Raw genomic sequence first — 18,274 nt, 5'->3', positions numbered from 1 at the left:
GCCTATGAAAGAGGGCCCTACGGCCGGACAACGTCTACGCATCCTTCAGCACAACGTGCACAAAATGAAGGCTGTTCATGAGACAATACTTGAGGCTGCTGCAACCGGAAAGGCGGACATTGTCTGCATCCAGGAGCCTTATACCATAAAACTCAAAGCTGGGTATAGAACATTGACGCAGCCGGGCTTCACCCTGGTTGTGCCGTTTAATGTTAGGAATCTCGAGGCCATGCCTTTGCGCCCGCGGGTCCTGACCTACGTCCGCCAAGGCCTGCCGTTTTCTGTGCTGTTCGAGTTTGGCGATGCTGAGAGTGATATTCAGACCCTGCGCATCCTTGCGTCGGAGCCGTTTTCGCTTCTCAATGTCTACAACGAACGCCAGCTGACTGTGCAGCCTGTCCCCGAGACCCAACCCCGCCCCTATACCATTGAGCGCACCAATCTTTTATCGCGCAATATTGACACCAGTACTTTGCTTCTCGGCGACTTCAATCTCCATCACCATTGGTGGAATTCCCAGCGAGAGCATCCCCACGAACCACGAGCTGACTCTTTTGCTAACTGGCTGATGTCGCAGAATGCCACCCTGATTGTCGACGACGACTACGTTGAACGCAACGGCGGCACATACGTCAACAGCAGCACGACCTCGGTGATCGACCTCGCATTTTCCCTGCGGTCTCGACCGGGCCTGTTTACGAACTGGAGGTATCTTCAGGAGACGGGCTCCGATCACCGGGCCATCAGTTTTGATTACGTCAGCACCACCACACCCAAAACCCTAACACGTAACCCGGCGTTCAACACCAAGACGGCCGACTGGTCGCTGTTTCGCAAGGAATGGCTGGCTGGCCAGGCTGACCTTGAGCTTCAGCTGTCCCTGGCAGAGATTTCTGCAGACGGTGACGCAATGGCGCGACTGCTTTCCGAGGCCCTGCAATCTGCTTGTCAGAGGTGCATGTCAGTGAAGAGGCACAGTGCCCGCGCAAAGCCATGGTGGACGCCCGAGCTACAATCACAACGTCAGGCCGCATCGCGCGCAGAGAGAAGATACAGACGAGGCAGGCTGTCGCTGGTTGAGTTTCATTCGATTCGCAACAAGTACACCCATGCTGTCGAAGATGCTAAGTCTACTCACTGGACTACCTTTCTTTCTGACGCTGACAACGAAAAGGTCTACACAGCCTGGAAATACACCAAGCCAGCCACGGCGAGTTACTTCCCCCCCATCCAGGGGCCAGACGGGTTAGCCAATACCCCCGAGGAGAAGGAAAAGGCTTTGTTAGGGTGTTAGGGTCTGGGAGACCCGGGTCAAGGCTTTGCCTGATTGCCCGAGTTGAAGCCGGTGTGGCTTGAGCAACGGTGGTTCGAGTGTCGGTGGTCCGAGTCCGCAAAGGCCCGACTACTGACGGTCCGAATACAAGTGGCCCAACCGGCCTTGATCCGAACGCCCGATGACTCACCACGTTTGGGTCAATCAGGTAGGCCTCAGTTGTTCTACCCAGGCAGTATAAAGAGCTGCTGCTCTCTCCTAGTTTTAGTTAGTTCTTTCTTCTTCTCTCCATCGCAATATATCTGTTTCTGCCCTTCTACGTCCTTTTACGACTTGGCCCCTTACATCATATTGCGATCTTCTTTTTCGCTACAGCCCTACAGTTCTACAGTTCTACAGTTCTTTACAGCCACAGGTACAGATACAGCTTTTACAGATTGCATTGCCCCTACAGTTCTCAACAGTCTTATCGTTTATTTTCCCCAAACCCGTTATCAATCTTCATCACACATTATTTTTTACTGTTACACAAACTCTCAACATGAGTGGCCGCACCACCGACGACATGCGGGCCGCTTACGCAAGCTCCCCTGTCCCCAGTGTCGACAGCACTGAGGACAAATATGCTCAACGGTTCGCCAAGCTGGAGAGCAAGTTTGCCAAGATGCTGGCTATGCTGGAGAACCAGAGCGAAGCCGCCCAGCAGGCAGCCGCCCAAACCCAAGCCTCCCAAGCAGCGCTTGCTACCGCCACCGCTGCTGCTGCCGCCGCCGCCTCAGCGGCTGGTAACGAGAATGGTCGCGCAAAACTGCGCTACAAGATTCCCTCGCTGAGTTCCACCGAGCCCGAGGAATTTGACGCCTGGTTCGACCAGGTCCTGGAAATATGGCACTGCGAGCGTGGCCATGTGGCCGACCGAGACTTCATCGTCTCGATCTATGCCCAGGCCGAGGGTTTGGCCCGCAGCCGCATGCGGTCAATCAAGACCCGACTAACAGACGACGGCCCCGTTTCCTGCGACCGGTTCCTTCAAGAGCTGCAGGGAGCGTTTGAGGACAAAGTTGCCGTAGATAAGGCACAAGACCAGCTCTCGCGGTTAAAGCAGAGAGGCAGAAGGATCGAGGTCCATCTGCAGGAGTTTGAGGACCTGCTGACCCGCGCCAAAGCTCTGGACGCGGCGGACTCACAGAAGATTAGGTGGCTGAAGGACAGCCTCGACACGCCCATTCGGGAATACGTGGCGAACTCGTTCCCTCCCCGGGTCTTCTCGGAGTACTTAGACCGGGTCGTGTTAGCTGCCGAGGAACTGCGGCAGCGTAAGCTCGATGCCGAGTCGACTTCTGGCCGCCGCTCCGGTTATTACCCGTCCGCCCCCGCTGCCCACCGCCATCCCGACGCCATGGACTGGGAACGAACCCGTCGCGTTGCCCCCCAGCCTACTCGTGCGCCTGCTGCCCGCCGCACTGCCCGCTGGGCGAGCGAAGAGGAACGAGAGAGACGTCGTCGCGCTGGCCTCTGCATCCGCTGTGGCGCCTCAGGTCACTTTGTACGGGAATGCCCCTACGATGTGCCTCCCAACCGGAACGCGCCTCCTGCCCGTGTCCGCGGTGTACACGTGCCCACGCCGCCGCAGCTAGACGATGACCTGGATGCCGATTTCGGTGTCGTACAGTTGCCCACTGCTCAGTCGGAAAACTGAGACCCTCCGGTGACAGTCGCCCCCGGAGGGGTAAGAACAAGAAGGGAACGTCCCCTTTGCTTGTGAGAGGCTCCTTATCTGTTGACGTTGTAATCAACGGCTCTCACAACTCAGTAGCTTTAGTCGATACCGGAAATACAGTCTCCTTGATCATATCCCAGGCCCTCGTGAAACGATTGAAACTACCTTGTTCTGCGCTGCAAACTTCCCTTTCCCTAAAACCTTTTAATGACCAACCTTCTTCTGTGGCCACTCAGGCTGCCCGCTTCGAGCTGGATCTCGGCGGCCTCCGGGAAGAAGTCCTTGCCCTTGTCGTACCCGACATTTATGATGACGAACTTCTTATTGGATACCCGTGGCTGAGCCACCACAACGCCCTAATAGACTGCAACCGACACCGTTTGGTGCTCCCCCACTTCTCCGTCCCTCGCTCTGTTTCGACCATTCGGAACTTGGACACCCCTACGGAATTGAAAGCTGCACGTGTCAGCAAGATCTTGCACCAGGACTTGAAGGTCTTTGCTGCGAGCATACAGGATATCAACAAAGCATTGGAAAAGTTGGCCCGAGAGAACGAGCCTGTTACAGATGACTGGAAGGAAAAGGTTCCCAGTTGGATAGACCCACAGAATGTTGTTGCTTTTGACCCAGAAGCACTCTACACGCGCCGCCTCCCGCCGCTGCGTCCCGGGATGAACCACGAGATTCATCTAACTGTCCCTGACTCGGAAGCTCCCTGGGGACCACTGTACAGCCTTTCCCACGATGAGTTGATAGTACTGCGCCAAACGTTACTGAACCTACTGAACAAGAAGTTCATTCGAATGAGTAGTTCCACTGCTGCTGCCCCCATCCTGTTCGTCAAGAAACCTGGCGGTGGACTTAGATTCTGCGTGGACTACCGTCTGTTGAACAAGCTGATGAAGAAGGATAGATACCCGTTACCCAACTTCAAGGAAACACTACGCCAAATCAGCCGTTCAAAGTGGTTCACTAAGCTTGACGTCGTTGCAGCGTTCCATAATATCCGTATCGAGCCAGGCCACGAATGGAAGACCGCTTTCCGTACGCGCCTGGGCTCCTTTGAATGGAACGTGATGCCGTTTGGTTTGTCCAATGCTCCTGCCCAATTCCAACGCTTCCTGAATTCCGTATTGCAAGAGTACCTCGACCTGTTTTGTTCTGCTTACGTTGATGACATCCTAGTGTACACCGATGGCTCCCTCGACGAGCACAAGGAACAAGTTAACCACGTCCTAGCCAAGCTCGTGAAGGCCGGACTGACGGTTGACATCGACAAGTGCGAGTTCGGTGTACAAGAAGTCAAGTACCTGGGCTACATCATCAAGCCTGGAAAAGCAACAATGGATCCTGCCAAGGTGCAAGCAGTGAAAGACTGGCCCGTACCCAGTTCCAAGAAAGAGCTCCGTGGCTTCCTAGGATTTGCCAATTTTTACCGCCCGTTCATCAAGAACTTTGCCGAAGTAGCCGTCCCTCTCACTTCACTGACTGGTCACCTAGTTCCCTTCGTCTGGTCTCCAGAATGCCAAGCTGCCTTCTCGTCACTCAAAGATCTCTTCTGTGCTTCGCCCGTCTTGCGCCTCTTCGACCACTCTCTGCCAACAACTGTCGAAGCTGACTCTTCAGGCTACAGCACTGGAGCTGTCCTATTGCAGCAGCATCCAGATGGCCTGTTTCCATGTGCCTACATCAGCCAGAAGCTGTCTCCTGCCGAGTCCAACTATGAGATCCATGACAAAGAAATGTTGGCAATTGTCCGAGCCCTGAAAGAGTGGAGAGGAGAGTTACGTGGCGCCCAGGGACCCATCCGAGTGTTAACAGACCACAAGAACTTGTTGCATTTTACCTCTGCGCAACAGTTAACAGAGAGGCAAGCTCGTTGGGCTAACCTGCTAAGCGAGTTTGACCTAACACTGGAACACCGTCCCGGGAAACTGTCCCCACTGCCCGATGCTCTCTCCCGTCTTCACATGCCTTCAGGTCCCGATGATCCCCGCCTACAAGCTCGCAACCAACAGCTCCTCCAGTGTTTGCCCGACGGTGCCCTGAAAGTCAGATCTGCTCGCGTTACACTGCCATCCCCGTTCCGTAAGGAAGCCCTCAGTACACTGTGGGAACAAGCATTGTCAGCCGACTCTGACTATGCGGCAGCATGCGCAGTGGTTGCCTCTCAGGCGCCCAAATGGCCAGACAGCTTGAAGACTAATTGGCGAGTGTCACTGTCCGAATGCTCATTGGACTCCGAAGGTCGACTGCGATACAGATCAAGATTGTGGGTACCCCAGTGGGAACCTCTGAGGACAGCCTTGCTACAAGAGATTCACGATTCCGTGACACTAGTCCACCCCGGCCAAAGAATCATGTGTCAGGAAGTTTCCAAGACTTACTTCTGGCCGCACTACACAGCGGATGTCAAACGGTTCTGCCGCAACTGCGAAATCTGCGGTAGCACGAACGTCATGCGCCAGCTCAAGCAAGGTCTCCTGAAGCCCCTTCCGGTACCTGACCGCATCTGGCGTGACATTGGCATAGATCTGATTGGCCCTCTCCCGCCGTGCAAGAAGGAAGGAAAAGTCTACAAGCACGTCATGACGGTGGTGGACCATCTGTCCAAGGGTGTCATCCTTATAGCCTGCCGCAGCCTGGATATCGAGTATCTTGCCAGCCGTTTCTTGGAAGTCTACTACCCTCGCCATGGTCTTCCTAACAGCATTGCTTCTGACCGCCAATTTGCCAACATGTTCTGGAAACGACTCTGTACCACCCTGAAGATCGATCGTCGTCTGTCCACCGCTTACCACCCACAGACCAACGGGGCCACTGAGAGGACAAATGCTGAGGTGAAGACAAAGATGGCCAAACTCCTACACGACCGCTCAGACTGGCTAGACTGCCTGCCAATTGTGGAGTTTGCCCTGAACGCAGCCCCAGCGGCTTCAACAGAGACGTCCCCGTTCACGTTGTCCCACGGCTATAGTCCTGACTTGGTTGAGCTGCAGCCCGACGCCATTGCCCCCCTAGCAGCCCCCGTTGCAGCCAACACGAGTCCCATAGCTCAAGCAACAAGAATCCTGAAGAGCTTGGCAGACCACACGGATTGGGCCAAAGCCTCTCTCAGCGCCGCCAAGTCTGCTATGGAGGAACAGTCGAACAGACACAGACAACCACATCGACGTTTCCAGCCCGGCGACTGGGTTTGGTTGGCAAAAAGCTCCCATACTGTGCAGCAAGAAGGCCCAGGCAAGCGACTCCGGCCAAGATACCAGAAGCTCCAGGTCTTAGAGGCTGTAGGCTCCCACAGCTACCGTCTTGACCTGAAGGGTGCCAGAGGACACGACGTGTTTCATGCCGACAGATTGAAATACCACCCGAACGACCCTTGGCCCTCACAAGACCCGCACGTATCGAGCCCCGGACCAGTCGAGATCGATGGCTTTGAGGAATACGAAGTCGAGAAGATCCTGGAACACCGGCCAGCCACGAGAGACGAACCAGCCCAGTACTTGGTGAAATGGGTTGGTTGGCGAGATCCCACTTGGGAACCTACAGAGGCGCTGGAAGAAACGGCTGCTTTAGAAGAATTCTTGCGAGCGCAGGAGACTGCCGACGTTGAGGTGTGAGTGCCGTGGCGAGAGGACTGCTTGAGTCCGAAGTTTGATTGAAGGAGCTGCGAGTTCCACGGTTGTTGCACAGGGTCTATTTCCCTTTCCTTTGACATTTTTTTTGTTTCTCCACTGTCTGTTCCACTCCTTGTTCGTTCTGTTGTCGTTTACCGATGATTAGTTGCTTGTTGTTTGCTATTCCCTTTGTTGTTTTCAGTTGGTGTCCACCTTCCTGTTGTTTTCTTTTTTTGTGTTACACGGCCATGGGAGGATGGGAAGAAAGAGAAGGAGGCTGATGTTAGGGTCTGGGAGACCCGGGTCAAGGCTTTGCCTGATTGCCCGAGTTGAAGCCGGTGTGGCTTGAGCAACGGTGGTTCGAGTGTCGGTGGTCCGAGTCCGCAAAGGCCCGACTACTGACGGTCCGAATACAAGTGGCCCAACCGGCCTTGATCCGAACGCCCGATGACTCACCACGTTTGGGTCAATCAGGTAGGCCTCAGTTGTTCTACCCAGGCAGTATAAAGAGCTGCTGCTCTCTCCTAGTTTTAGTTAGTTCTTTCTTCTTCTCTCCATCGCAATATATCTGTTTCTGCCCTTCTACGTCCTTTTACGACTTGGCCCCTTACATCATATTGCGATCTTCTTTTTCGCTACAGCCCTACAGTTCTACAGTTCTACAGTTCTTTACAGCCACAGGTACAGATACAGCTTTTACAGATTGCATTGCCCCTACAGTTCTCAACAGTCTTATCGTTTATTTTCCCCAAACCCGTTATCAATCTTCATCACACATTATTTTTTACTGTTACACAAACTCTCAACATGAGTGGCCGCACCACCGACGACATGCGGGCCGCTTACGCAAGCTCCCCTGTCCCCAGTGTCGACAGCACTGAGGACAAATATGCTCAACGGTTCGCCAAGCTGGAGAGCAAGTTTGCCAAGATGCTGGCTATGCTGGAGAACCAGAGCGAAGCCGCCCAGCAGGCAGCCGCCCAAACCCAAGCCTCCCAAGCAGCGCTTGCTACCGCCACCGCTGCTGCTGCCGCCGCCGCCTCAGCGGCTGGTAACGAGAATGGTCGCGCAAAACTGCGCTACAAGATTCCCTCGCTGAGTTCCACCGAGCCCGAGGAATTTGACGCCTGGTTCGACCAGGTCCTGGAAATATGGCACTGCGAGCGTGGCCATGTGGCCGACCGAGACTTCATCGTCTCGATCTATGCCCAGGCCGAGGGTTTGGCCCGCAGCCGCATGCGGTCAATCAAGACCCGACTAACAGACGACGGCCCCGTTTCCTGCGACCGGTTCCTTCAAGAGCTGCAGGGAGCGTTTGAGGACAAAGTTGCCGTAGATAAGGCACAAGACCAGCTCTCGCGGTTAAAGCAGAGAGGCAGAAGGATCGAGGTCCATCTGCAGGAGTTTGAGGACCTGCTGACCCGCGCCAAAGCTCTGGACGCGGCGGACTCACAGAAGATTAGGTGGCTGAAGGACAGCCTCGACACGCCCATTCGGGAATACGTGGCGAACTCGTTCCCTCCCCGGGTCTTCTCGGAGTACTTAGACCGGGTCGTGTTAGCTGCCGAGGAACTGCGGCAGCGTAAGCTCGATGCCGAGTCGACTTCTGGCCGCCGCTCCGGTTATTACCCGTCCGCCCCCGCTGCCCACCGCCATCCCGACGCCATGGACTGGGAACGAACCCGTCGCGTTGCCCCCCAGCCTACTCGTGCGCCTGCTGCCCGCCGCACTGCCCGCTGGGCGAGCGAAGAGGAACGAGAGAGACGTCGTCGCGCTGGCCTCTGCATCCGCTGTGGCGCCTCAGGTCACTTTGTACGGGAATGCCCCTACGATGTGCCTCCCAACCGGAACGCGCCTCCTGCCCGTGTCCGCGGTGTACACGTGCCCACGCCGCCGCAGCTAGACGATGACCTGGATGCCGATTTCGGTGTCGTACAGTTGCCCACTGCTCAGTCGGAAAACTGAGACCCTCCGGTGACAGTCGCCCCCGGAGGGGTAAGAACAAGAAGGGAACGTCCCCTTTGCTTGTGAGAGGCTCCTTATCTGTTGACGTTGTAATCAACGGCTCTCACAACTCAGTAGCTTTAGTCGATACCGGAAATACAGTCTCCTTGATCATATCCCAGGCCCTCGTGAAACGATTGAAACTACCTTGTTCTGCGCTGCAAACTTCCCTTTCCCTAAAACCTTTTAATGACCAACCTTCTTCTGTGGCCACTCAGGCTGCCCGCTTCGAGCTGGATCTCGGCGGCCTCCGGGAAGAAGTCCTTGCCCTTGTCGTACCCGACATTTATGATGACGAACTTCTTATTGGATACCCGTGGCTGAGCCACCACAACGCCCTAATAGACTGCAACCGACACCGTTTGGTGCTCCCCCACTTCTCCGTCCCTCGCTCTGTTTCGACCATTCGGAACTTGGACACCCCTACGGAATTGAAAGCTGCACGTGTCAGCAAGATCTTGCACCAGGACTTGAAGGTCTTTGCTGCGAGCATACAGGATATCAACAAAGCATTGGAAAAGTTGGCCCGAGAGAACGAGCCTGTTACAGATGACTGGAAGGAAAAGGTTCCCAGTTGGATAGACCCACAGAATGTTGTTGCTTTTGACCCAGAAGCACTCTACACGCGCCGCCTCCCGCCGCTGCGTCCCGGGATGAACCACGAGATTCATCTAACTGTCCCTGACTCGGAAGCTCCCTGGGGACCACTGTACAGCCTTTCCCACGATGAGTTGATAGTACTGCGCCAAACGTTACTGAACCTACTGAACAAGAAGTTCATTCGAATGAGTAGTTCCACTGCTGCTGCCCCCATCCTGTTCGTCAAGAAACCTGGCGGTGGACTTAGATTCTGCGTGGACTACCGTCTGTTGAACAAGCTGATGAAGAAGGATAGATACCCGTTACCCAACTTCAAGGAAACACTACGCCAAATCAGCCGTTCAAAGTGGTTCACTAAGCTTGACGTCGTTGCAGCGTTCCATAATATCCGTATCGAGCCAGGCCACGAATGGAAGACCGCTTTCCGTACGCGCCTGGGCTCCTTTGAATGGAACGTGATGCCGTTTGGTTTGTCCAATGCTCCTGCCCAATTCCAACGCTTCCTGAATTCCGTATTGCAAGAGTACCTCGACCTGTTTTGTTCTGCTTACGTTGATGACATCCTAGTGTACACCGATGGCTCCCTCGACGAGCACAAGGAACAAGTTAACCACGTCCTAGCCAAGCTCGTGAAGGCCGGACTGACGGTTGACATCGACAAGTGCGAGTTCGGTGTACAAGAAGTCAAGTACCTGGGCTACATCATCAAGCCTGGAAAAGCAACAATGGATCCTGCCAAGGTGCAAGCAGTGAAAGACTGGCCCGTACCCAGTTCCAAGAAAGAGCTCCGTGGCTTCCTAGGATTTGCCAATTTTTACCGCCCGTTCATCAAGAACTTTGCCGAAGTAGCCGTCCCTCTCACTTCACTGACTGGTCACCTAGTTCCCTTCGTCTGGTCTCCAGAATGCCAAGCTGCCTTCTCGTCACTCAAAGATCTCTTCTGTGCTTCGCCCGTCTTGCGCCTCTTCGACCACTCTCTGCCAACAACTGTCGAAGCTGACTCTTCAGGCTACAGCACTGGAGCTGTCCTATTGCAGCAGCATCCAGATGGCCTGTTTCCATGTGCCTACATCAGCCAGAAGCTGTCTCCTGCCGAGTCCAACTATGAGATCCATGACAAAGAAATGTTGGCAATTGTCCGAGCCCTGAAAGAGTGGAGAGGAGAGTTACGTGGCGCCCAGGGACCCATCCGAGTGTTAACAGACCACAAGAACTTGTTGCATTTTACCTCTGCGCAACAGTTAACAGAGAGGCAAGCTCGTTGGGCTAACCTGCTAAGCGAGTTTGACCTAACACTGGAACACCGTCCCGGGAAACTGTCCCCACTGCCCGATGCTCTCTCCCGTCTTCACATGCCTTCAGGTCCCGATGATCCCCGCCTACAAGCTCGCAACCAACAGCTCCTCCATGGCCAGGAAGGAAAAACTTTTGCAAAAATGGCCAAATCGACAGAAAAACTCACCAAAACGACTCTGAGCAACAGCTCAATTGATTCTAAGACTAGTTCGAGCAGTGCATCGAACAAAATAGACAAGAAACCGACCGCGCGCGATGAAACGCGCCGCACGACGCGCCTGGGGCTGAGTTTCGCCCAGATGGCGAGCCAGGAACCGCGTTCCGACGAAGACGAGCTGCTGCGTTCACCGTCGCAGCATGCGCCCGTCACCTCATCGATGAAAGTCGATGCAGGCGTTGAAGATGCGCCGGTTGTTGAGATTCCCTCGACACCCGACTCGCGCGACTCGGACGCGACAACGCCGACGCCTAAGGCACTGGATGGGAACCCGTTCGTGTTCAGCCAGGCTCAGCGCGATGAGAACGACACCAACAACACCAACAACACCAACAACAACAACAACGACCAGACCATTCCGGCGAAGCGCGCCCGAGAGATTGCTCTCATGTTGGAGCGCAAGCGCCGGCGCGACGAGCAGAACGCCGCCATCATGAACGAGGTCTTCCTCGTCCTGGAACGCCTCAAGGAGTCAGCTTCTGAGGCCCAGCTGATGCGCATCCTGCGCCAGTTTGGCAACGAGTGCGGGCTCGTCGTAATGTCGCGCCACGACCACAAAACGCTGGTTGAGATGGAAGTCTCGAAGGCTGCCCGCCCCAAGCCGGCACACGAGGCTGCAGCCGTGGCTGCGTACAGCGAGGCTGCGACGCAGACACCTGAGGTGCCAGCCGCGCCTTCTGTCCTGGGCAGTGAGCCCTGTACCAGAACCACTGGGGAGCCGGTTTTAGAACCCCCCTGCAAAAAAATCGCCACCCCTGCGCCTAAGGCCAATAAGCGCAGACGCCGCGGCAAAAAGGCCAAAAAAAATGCTGCAACCGCCGCAACCGCCGCCACTGACCAGGCTGATGCTATGGTCATCGACACCGCTGGCGACCAGTCCAGCACACCCGACACCACTACCTCGACCACCACCTCGACCACCACCTCGACCGCCACTACTACTACCGATGACGCCGCCGCGCCTCCCGCCCCGGACACAGCTATGGCTGATGCCGACGCGCCCACTGAGTCCCCCGACACGTGGACCGTAGTCGCCAAGCGCGCCCAGAAGAAGGCTGCCGACAAAACCACGACCCCCGCCCCCAACACGACCACCACCACGACCACCACGACTGCCCCTCGCGAGAAAACGGCCGTCGTTATTGTCACCACACCCGAGTCGAGAGCCAGCGCGCTGCCCCAGCGACGCGTGCGCGACGCGGTGAACCGCCTTCTTGGCAAGACTGCAGTGTCTGCGGTCCAGCGCACCAAGGCGGGCAACATCTTGCTGCACGCTGTGGACAGTGAGGCCGTCAAATTGATGACCTCCAATCTGCAGCGCGTGGTCAAGGAGCTGTCCTGCTTTGGCGCCTGCGAGTTCACGCGCGCCACATCTCCCGGCTCCAGAACACACAAGTCGTCAAAGCTCTGCTTTGTCATCCACGGTGTGCCGATTGAAGACGGTTTCGACAGTCTCAAGGAGCTGCCCAAGGACATGGCGGACTTCAACGGCGTCAAGATCTCCGACTCGCTGCGCTGGCTTGTGGTCCCTGCCAAGGGTAAGCAGGCTGGCTCGGTGGTCGTCGAGGCCCTGACCCAGGCTGACTACGACAAGTGTGTTGGCAAAAACGTCAACGTCGGCGGCGCTATTGTCCCAGCAGTGCCCTACGTTGACCGCAAATCTACGACAGACGGCCCCCCTCGCCTATGAAAGAGGGCCCTACGGCCGGACAACGTCTACGCATCCTTCAGCACAACGTGCACAAAATGAAGGCTGTTCATGAGACAATACTTGAGGCTGCTGCAACCGGAAAGGCGGACATTGTCTGCATCCAGGAGCCTTACACCATAAAACTCAAAGCTGGGTATAGAACATTGACGCAGCCGGGCTTCACCCTGGTTGTGCCGTTTAATGTTAGGAATCTTGAGGCTATGCCTTTGCGCCCGCGGGTCTTGACCTACGTCCGCCAAGGCCTGCCGTTTTCTGTGCTGTTCGAGTTTGGCGATACTGAGAGTGATATTCAGACCCTGCGCATCCTTGCGTCGGAGCCTTTTTCGCTTCTCAATGTCTACAACGAACGCCAGCTGACTGTGCAGCCTGTCCCCGAGACCCAACCCCGCCCCTATACCATTGAGCGCACCAATCTTTTATCGCGCAATATTGACACCAGTACTTTGCTTCTCGGCGACTTCAATCTCCATCACCATTGGTGGAATTCCCAGCGAGAGCATCCCCACGAACCACGAGCTGACTCTTTTGCTAACTGGCTGATGTCGCAGAATGCCACCCTGATTGTCGACGACGACTACGTTGAACGCAACGGCGGCACATACGTCAACAGCAGCACGACCTCGGTGATCGACCTCGCATTTTCCCTGCGGTCTCGACCGGGCCTGTTTACGAACTGGAGGTATCTTCAGGAGACGGGCTCCGATCACCGGGCCATCAGTTTTGATTACGTCAGCACCACCACACCCAAAACCCTAACACGTAACCCGGCGTTCAACACCAAGACGGCCGACTGGTCGCTGTTTCGCAAGGAATGGCTGGCTGGCCAGGCCGACCTTGAGCTTCAGCTGTCCCTGGCAGAGATTTCTGCAGACGGTGACGCAATGGCGCGACTGCTTTCCGAGGCCCTGCAATCTGCTTGTCAGAGGTGCATGTCAGTGAAGAGACACAGTGCCCGCGCAAAGCCATGGTGGACGCCCGAGCTGCAATCACAACGTCAGGCCGCATCGCGCGCAGAGAGAAGATACAGACGAGGCAGGCTGTCGCTGGTTGAGTTTCATTCGATTCGCAACAAGTACACCCATGCTGTCGAAGATGCTAAGTCTACTCACTGGACTACCTTTCTTTCTGACGCTGACAACGAAAAGGTCTACACAGCCTGGAAATACACCAAGCCAGCTACGGCGAGTTACTTCCCCCCCATCCAGGGGCCAGACGGGTTAGCCAATACCCCCGAGGAGAAGGAAAAGGCTTTCCTGACGCTACTGGGTGCTACGTCTAGCGCAGGTGTCGACCCCCGACCTGACGTTGCCGATACACACGACCCCCATCACGACCCCCATCACGACCCCCATCACGACACCCCCCCGAACGACACCGACCGAAGCATATACCCCTGGCCTGACCTTACAGACCACGAGATCAAGGAGGCAATCATGTCCGCCAACGCCAAGAAGGCCCCCGGGCCCGACGGCATGAACGCCAAGATCATCCAGATCGCCTTTGAGGCCCATCCCGCGCCCTTTCTCTCCGTCTACAAAGCCCTGTCTCGCCTCGGAATACACCCCACACTCTGGAAGCAAGCTACTGGGATTGTGCTCGCGAAAGACGGAAAGGCTGATTATTCAGTCGTAAAGTCCTACCGCATCATCTCACTGCTCAACTGTCTAGGCAAAGTGCTCGAGAAAGTCTTTGCGACCCGCTTAGGGTACCTCGCTAATTGCCATGACAGCTCGCTTCTAGACGACACTCAACTCGGAGGCCGCAAACAGCGTTCAGCCATGGACGCCGCTCTCGTATACGTCAGCCACCTGCAGAAGGTCAAGGAGATGAAGCTCGTTCCAAGCACTCTCTTCCTTGACGTCAAGGGCGCTTTCGACCACGTGTCAAAGCCCTGCTTGATGCGCAGCTTACGTGAGCTCGGTCTTCCCCTGGTGTTCCGAAAATGGGTTGCTTCGTTCCTCCAGGACCGTACTGTCGGCCTGCACATCGAGGGTCAGCCGTTTCCGATGACCCCGGTTAACATCGGCATCCCCCAAGGTTCCCCCATCAGTCCTCTACTCTTCCTGTTGTATGCTCGGCATATAGTGGCTCGGGTGGCCGGCGACACACCACAACTTCAGCTGTCGTATATAGACGACTTCAGCGTAACCGTGGCGTCCAAAAGCCCGAGGCGTTCGGCGGCGCTTCTCGAAAAACTCGTGACGGAGCTGCGGGCCAAGGCTCGCGACTACGGCATTGAGTTTGAAGAGAGCAAAACTGAGCTGATCCACTACACCGATGCTGCAAAGTGGGCCTCCCAAACTGTCCGAGTAGGTGATGTCACTGTGCGTCCCCAAAAGATGGTCAAGTGGCTAGGTTTCCATTTCGACAACAGACTTTCGTTTAAACAGCACGTCCAGGCACGGACCCAAAAGGCTGAGATCGCGTTCCGCGGCTTGCTTCGGCTCGCTTCGAACACGCGTGGACTGTCCATCGCGGCACTCCGTCAGCTCTACATCTCCTGTGTGGGTACCGTCGCCGATTACGGATCAATTCTCTGGTATGACCCGTCAAAACCCCAGCTCAGTCTGCAAAGGGTATACCAGAAACTGCAAAGCCAAGCTGCCGCCCGTATCCTGGGTACATTCCGCGGTTCACCAACACGCGCTGTCGAAGTCGAGGCCGGCCTCCCGCCCCCCTCTATTCGATTCGCCAAAGCACGCATGGCCTACGCCGCTCGCACTCTCCGCCTCCAACGCAACCATCCCGTCCGTGTTGCGTCCCAACCCGACAAGGACGAGCTTGCCCCCGATGACTCAGACCTGCCTCTCCTGGGGCATAACATGAGTGTCAAGACTCGACTCGGCTGCATCATGCGCGAGTTGAAGCCATTGGTGGCAGGCATGTGGAGACGAGAACGTCGCCGACAGGAGTGGGATAGTCCCTGGCAGCCGCCACTGACCGACCGCATCTCCATCGTCGTCGACCCTGGACCCAAGGAGGACGCTGCCGTCAGGCATGCCCAGTTCTTGTCAAGACTTCCGAACGATGCCGTCACCGTGTATACGGACGGCTCCAAAGAAGGCTCCAGGTGCTCACTTGCAGCGTGCGTGGTCGATACCAAAACCGGTGAAGTCAAAACGAAAGTCAGTCATCGACTGCAAGATGTGGAGGTTGCAGACTGCGAGAGCGCCGCCATCGTGGAGGCACTCACGCTCCTCGCCAAAACAGAAAAGAAAACAAAGCAAGCTCGCCCCTGCTATGTGTTTGTCGACAGCCAAGCTGCCATTGCGCGGCTCCGCAAGCACGGCCACTTCGCGTGGCAGGCCCGCCGCGTCCTCGGTACATTCACGTCGCCAGTCACGGTGATGTGGTGTCCCGGGCACATGGGCATAGTGGGGAACGAGATTGCAGACGCGGTTGCACGCCAGGCTCTCGAGAGTGATGATGAACGCAAGTTCAGCTCACTGGGCAGTGTCTTCGCTAGGGTTAGGAGGTTTACCATGGACAAGTGGGAGACTCTCTGGGCTTTTGAGCGAGACACCGCCGCTGGTCCCTCCCATGGCTCGCACTACCTGCGTACCATCGGTGGTGATCCAGTTCTCCGTGCTAAGGCGCCCAAGGTTTCCGGACCAAGATGGCTCACCTCGGCGTACTTCCAGATGAAGGTGGGTAAAGGCAACTTGTTGCCCTACCTGCTGCTTATCAAGAAGACGGACTCGGACCGGTGCCGCCGTTGTCAAGAACATGAAAGCGAGAGCGTTGAGCATGTGCTGCTGCACTGCGCCGCATTTTCTGCAGAGCGTCAAGAGATGGCCATGGCATTGAGTCCTAAGTCGCTAGATCTTCCGACGCTTTTCAACACGAATAACGGAACCGAGGTGCTGCTGAAGTTTGTTCGCAAGACGGGTTTTTGCACAAAGGCCTGGGTAGAAGGTGTGGGGAGAAGAGAAAGTAGTGGTGGGAGGAGAGTGGAGGAAGTTGAGGAGTGAGGAGGAATTGGTGCTTGTGTCTTTGGACAAATTACGGTGTCGACCACGACGTATTTCCTTTGTCGTTGATTTTTGCTGGAGTTTGGATGTTGTTTTATTGTACCTTGCTATGTGTAGATTTACTGCACCTCGCCATAACCCTATCAGGTTCCATGCGAGTAATGAATAAAAAAAAAAAAAAAAACCAACAGCTCCTCCAGTGTTTGCCCGACGGTGCCCTGAAAGTCAGATCTGCTCGCGTTACACTGCCATCCCCGTTCCGTAAGGAAGCCCTCAGTACACTGTGGGAACAAGCATTGTCAGCCGACTCTGACTATGCGGCAGCATGCGCAGTGGTTGCCTCTCAGGCGCCCAAATGGCCAGACAGCTTGAAGACTAATTGGCGAGTGTCACTGTCCGAATGCTCATTGGACTCCGAAGGTCGACTGCGATACAGATCAAGATTGTGGGTACCCCAGTGGGAACCTCTGAGGACAGCCTTGCTACAAGAGATTCACGATTCCGTGACACTAGTCCACCCCGGCCAAAGAATCATGTGTCAGGAAGTTTCCAAGACTTACTTCTGGCCGCACTACACAGCGGATGTCAAACGGTTCTGCCGCAACTGCGAAATCTGCGGTAGCACGAACGTCATGCGCCAGCTCAAGCAAGGTCTCCTGAAGCCCCTTCCGGTACCTGACCGCATCTGGCGTGACATTGGCATAGATCTGATTGGCCCTCTCCCGCCGTGCAAGAAGGAAGGAAAAGTCTACAAGCACGTCATGACGGTGGTGGACCATCTGTCCAAGGGTGTCATCCTTATAGCCTGCCGCAGCCTGGATATCGAGTATCTTGCCAGCCGTTTCTTGGAAGTCTACTACCCTCGCCATGGTCTTCCTAACAGCATTGCTTCTGACCGCCAATTTGCCAACATGTTCTGGAAACGACTCTGTACCACCCTGAAGATCGATCGTCGTCTGTCCACCGCTTACCACCCACAGACCAACGGGGCCACTGAGAGGACAAATGCTGAGGTGAAGACAAAGATGGCCAAACTCCTACACGACCGCTCAGACTGGCTAGACTGCCTGCCAATTGTGGAGTTTGCCCTGAACGCAGCCCCAGCGGCTTCAACAGAGACGTCCCCGTTCACGTTGTCCCACGGCTATAGTCCTGACTTGGTTGAGCTGCAGCCCGACGCCATTGCCCCCCTAGCAGCCCCCGTTGCAGCCAACACGTATTACGGATAGGGCCCAAGGAAACCATTAGGGTTCTAGAAAGCCAACGACTCAGGACAATGATAGGTTCCAGAGGTGGACAGTCAGGCCTGCGCGGATATACGGCCGGGAGGAGAGGATAGAACTCTCTAGGTCGTATGGTCGGTTTGAGGTAAAGAGGCACACTCAACTAATTGATCTTATAACACACGGAAGGGAATAAACAATCACAGGAACACTGAGGTAACGAAGACGACAGAAGGTACTGATGCAATGAAGGCTATCAAGAAACAAGTGATAATTAAAGATATAGTACTAAAGAAGAAGGTACTATCGAAGAAGTGATACTATAAACTAGTATACAAAGAAGAATGGCAAAAGGGGTGTATGTGATTGTTAAGCTTGGGGAGCAAGAGTTAACCTGATCACACAGGGCAGAAGGCAACGCTATTTAAGGCGTTGCAGATTCTGACAACAGAGATCTTCCCAAGCTAGAACCAAATCACAGATAACCGAAAGTGGGGACATACGTAACTCAACGTTACCAGACGCTACTATCAAACCGGATGTTAGTTCACGAGATAAACCAACACGGCAGCAGCAGAACTGAAAATCCCTCAAGACACCCAGGCAACGATATGTCGCGTTACAGCGATATCGGCCTAACAG

At 55.4% G+C, this 18,274-nt stretch overlaps 4 protein-coding genes across 4 annotated transcripts; all 4 read left to right on the top strand.

Annotated features, from left to right (window-relative positions):
- Nucleotides 1–4: 4 nt before the first annotated feature.
- On the top strand, nt 5–1,294 carry BROUX77_007605 (uncharacterized protein; the record flags this gene model as incomplete). The annotated part of the gene is made up of 1 exon (XM_073752718.1): nt 5–1,294. The coding sequence occupies one exon, from the start codon at nt 5–7 to the stop codon at nt 1,292–1,294; it is 1,290 nt and encodes a 429-aa protein (XP_073601898.1).
- Nucleotides 1,295–1,814: 520 nt separating this feature from the next.
- Nucleotides 1,815–6,613, top strand: BROUX77_007604 (uncharacterized protein; the record flags this gene model as incomplete). Its single annotated transcript, XM_073752717.1, has 2 exons — nt 1,815–2,936; nt 3,230–6,613. The coding sequence occupies 2 exons, from the start codon at nt 1,815–1,817 to the stop codon at nt 6,611–6,613; spliced, it is 4,506 nt and encodes a 1,501-aa protein (XP_073601897.1).
- An 804-nt stretch (nt 6,614–7,417) lies between these two features.
- On the top strand, nt 7,418–12,417 carry BROUX77_007603 (uncharacterized protein; the record flags this gene model as incomplete). The annotated part of the gene is made up of 2 exons (XM_073752716.1): nt 7,418–8,539; nt 8,833–12,417. 2 exons carry the CDS (start codon nt 7,418–7,420, stop codon nt 12,415–12,417), a joined length of 4,707 nt encoding a protein of 1,568 aa, XP_073601896.1.
- Nucleotides 12,418–12,473: 56 nt separating this feature from the next.
- On the top strand, nt 12,474–17,638 carry BROUX77_007602 (uncharacterized protein; the record flags this gene model as incomplete). Its single annotated transcript, XM_073752715.1, has 2 exons — nt 12,474–16,353; nt 16,923–17,638. 2 exons carry the CDS (start codon nt 12,474–12,476, stop codon nt 17,636–17,638), a joined length of 4,596 nt encoding a protein of 1,531 aa, XP_073601895.1.
- Between the last annotated feature and the right edge of the window lie 636 nt (nt 17,639–18,274).

This window comes from Berkeleyomyces rouxiae, assembly GCF_048999995.1.
Source record: "Berkeleyomyces rouxiae strain 22BRR77 chromosome Unknown BrBRR77_ptg000012l, whole genome shotgun sequence".
Taxonomy (NCBI): Eukaryota; Fungi; Ascomycota; class Sordariomycetes; order Microascales; family Ceratocystidaceae; genus Berkeleyomyces; species Berkeleyomyces rouxiae.
The sequence above is the reverse complement of the archived record's forward strand: the minus strand, read 5'-3'. Positions and strand labels throughout refer to the sequence as shown.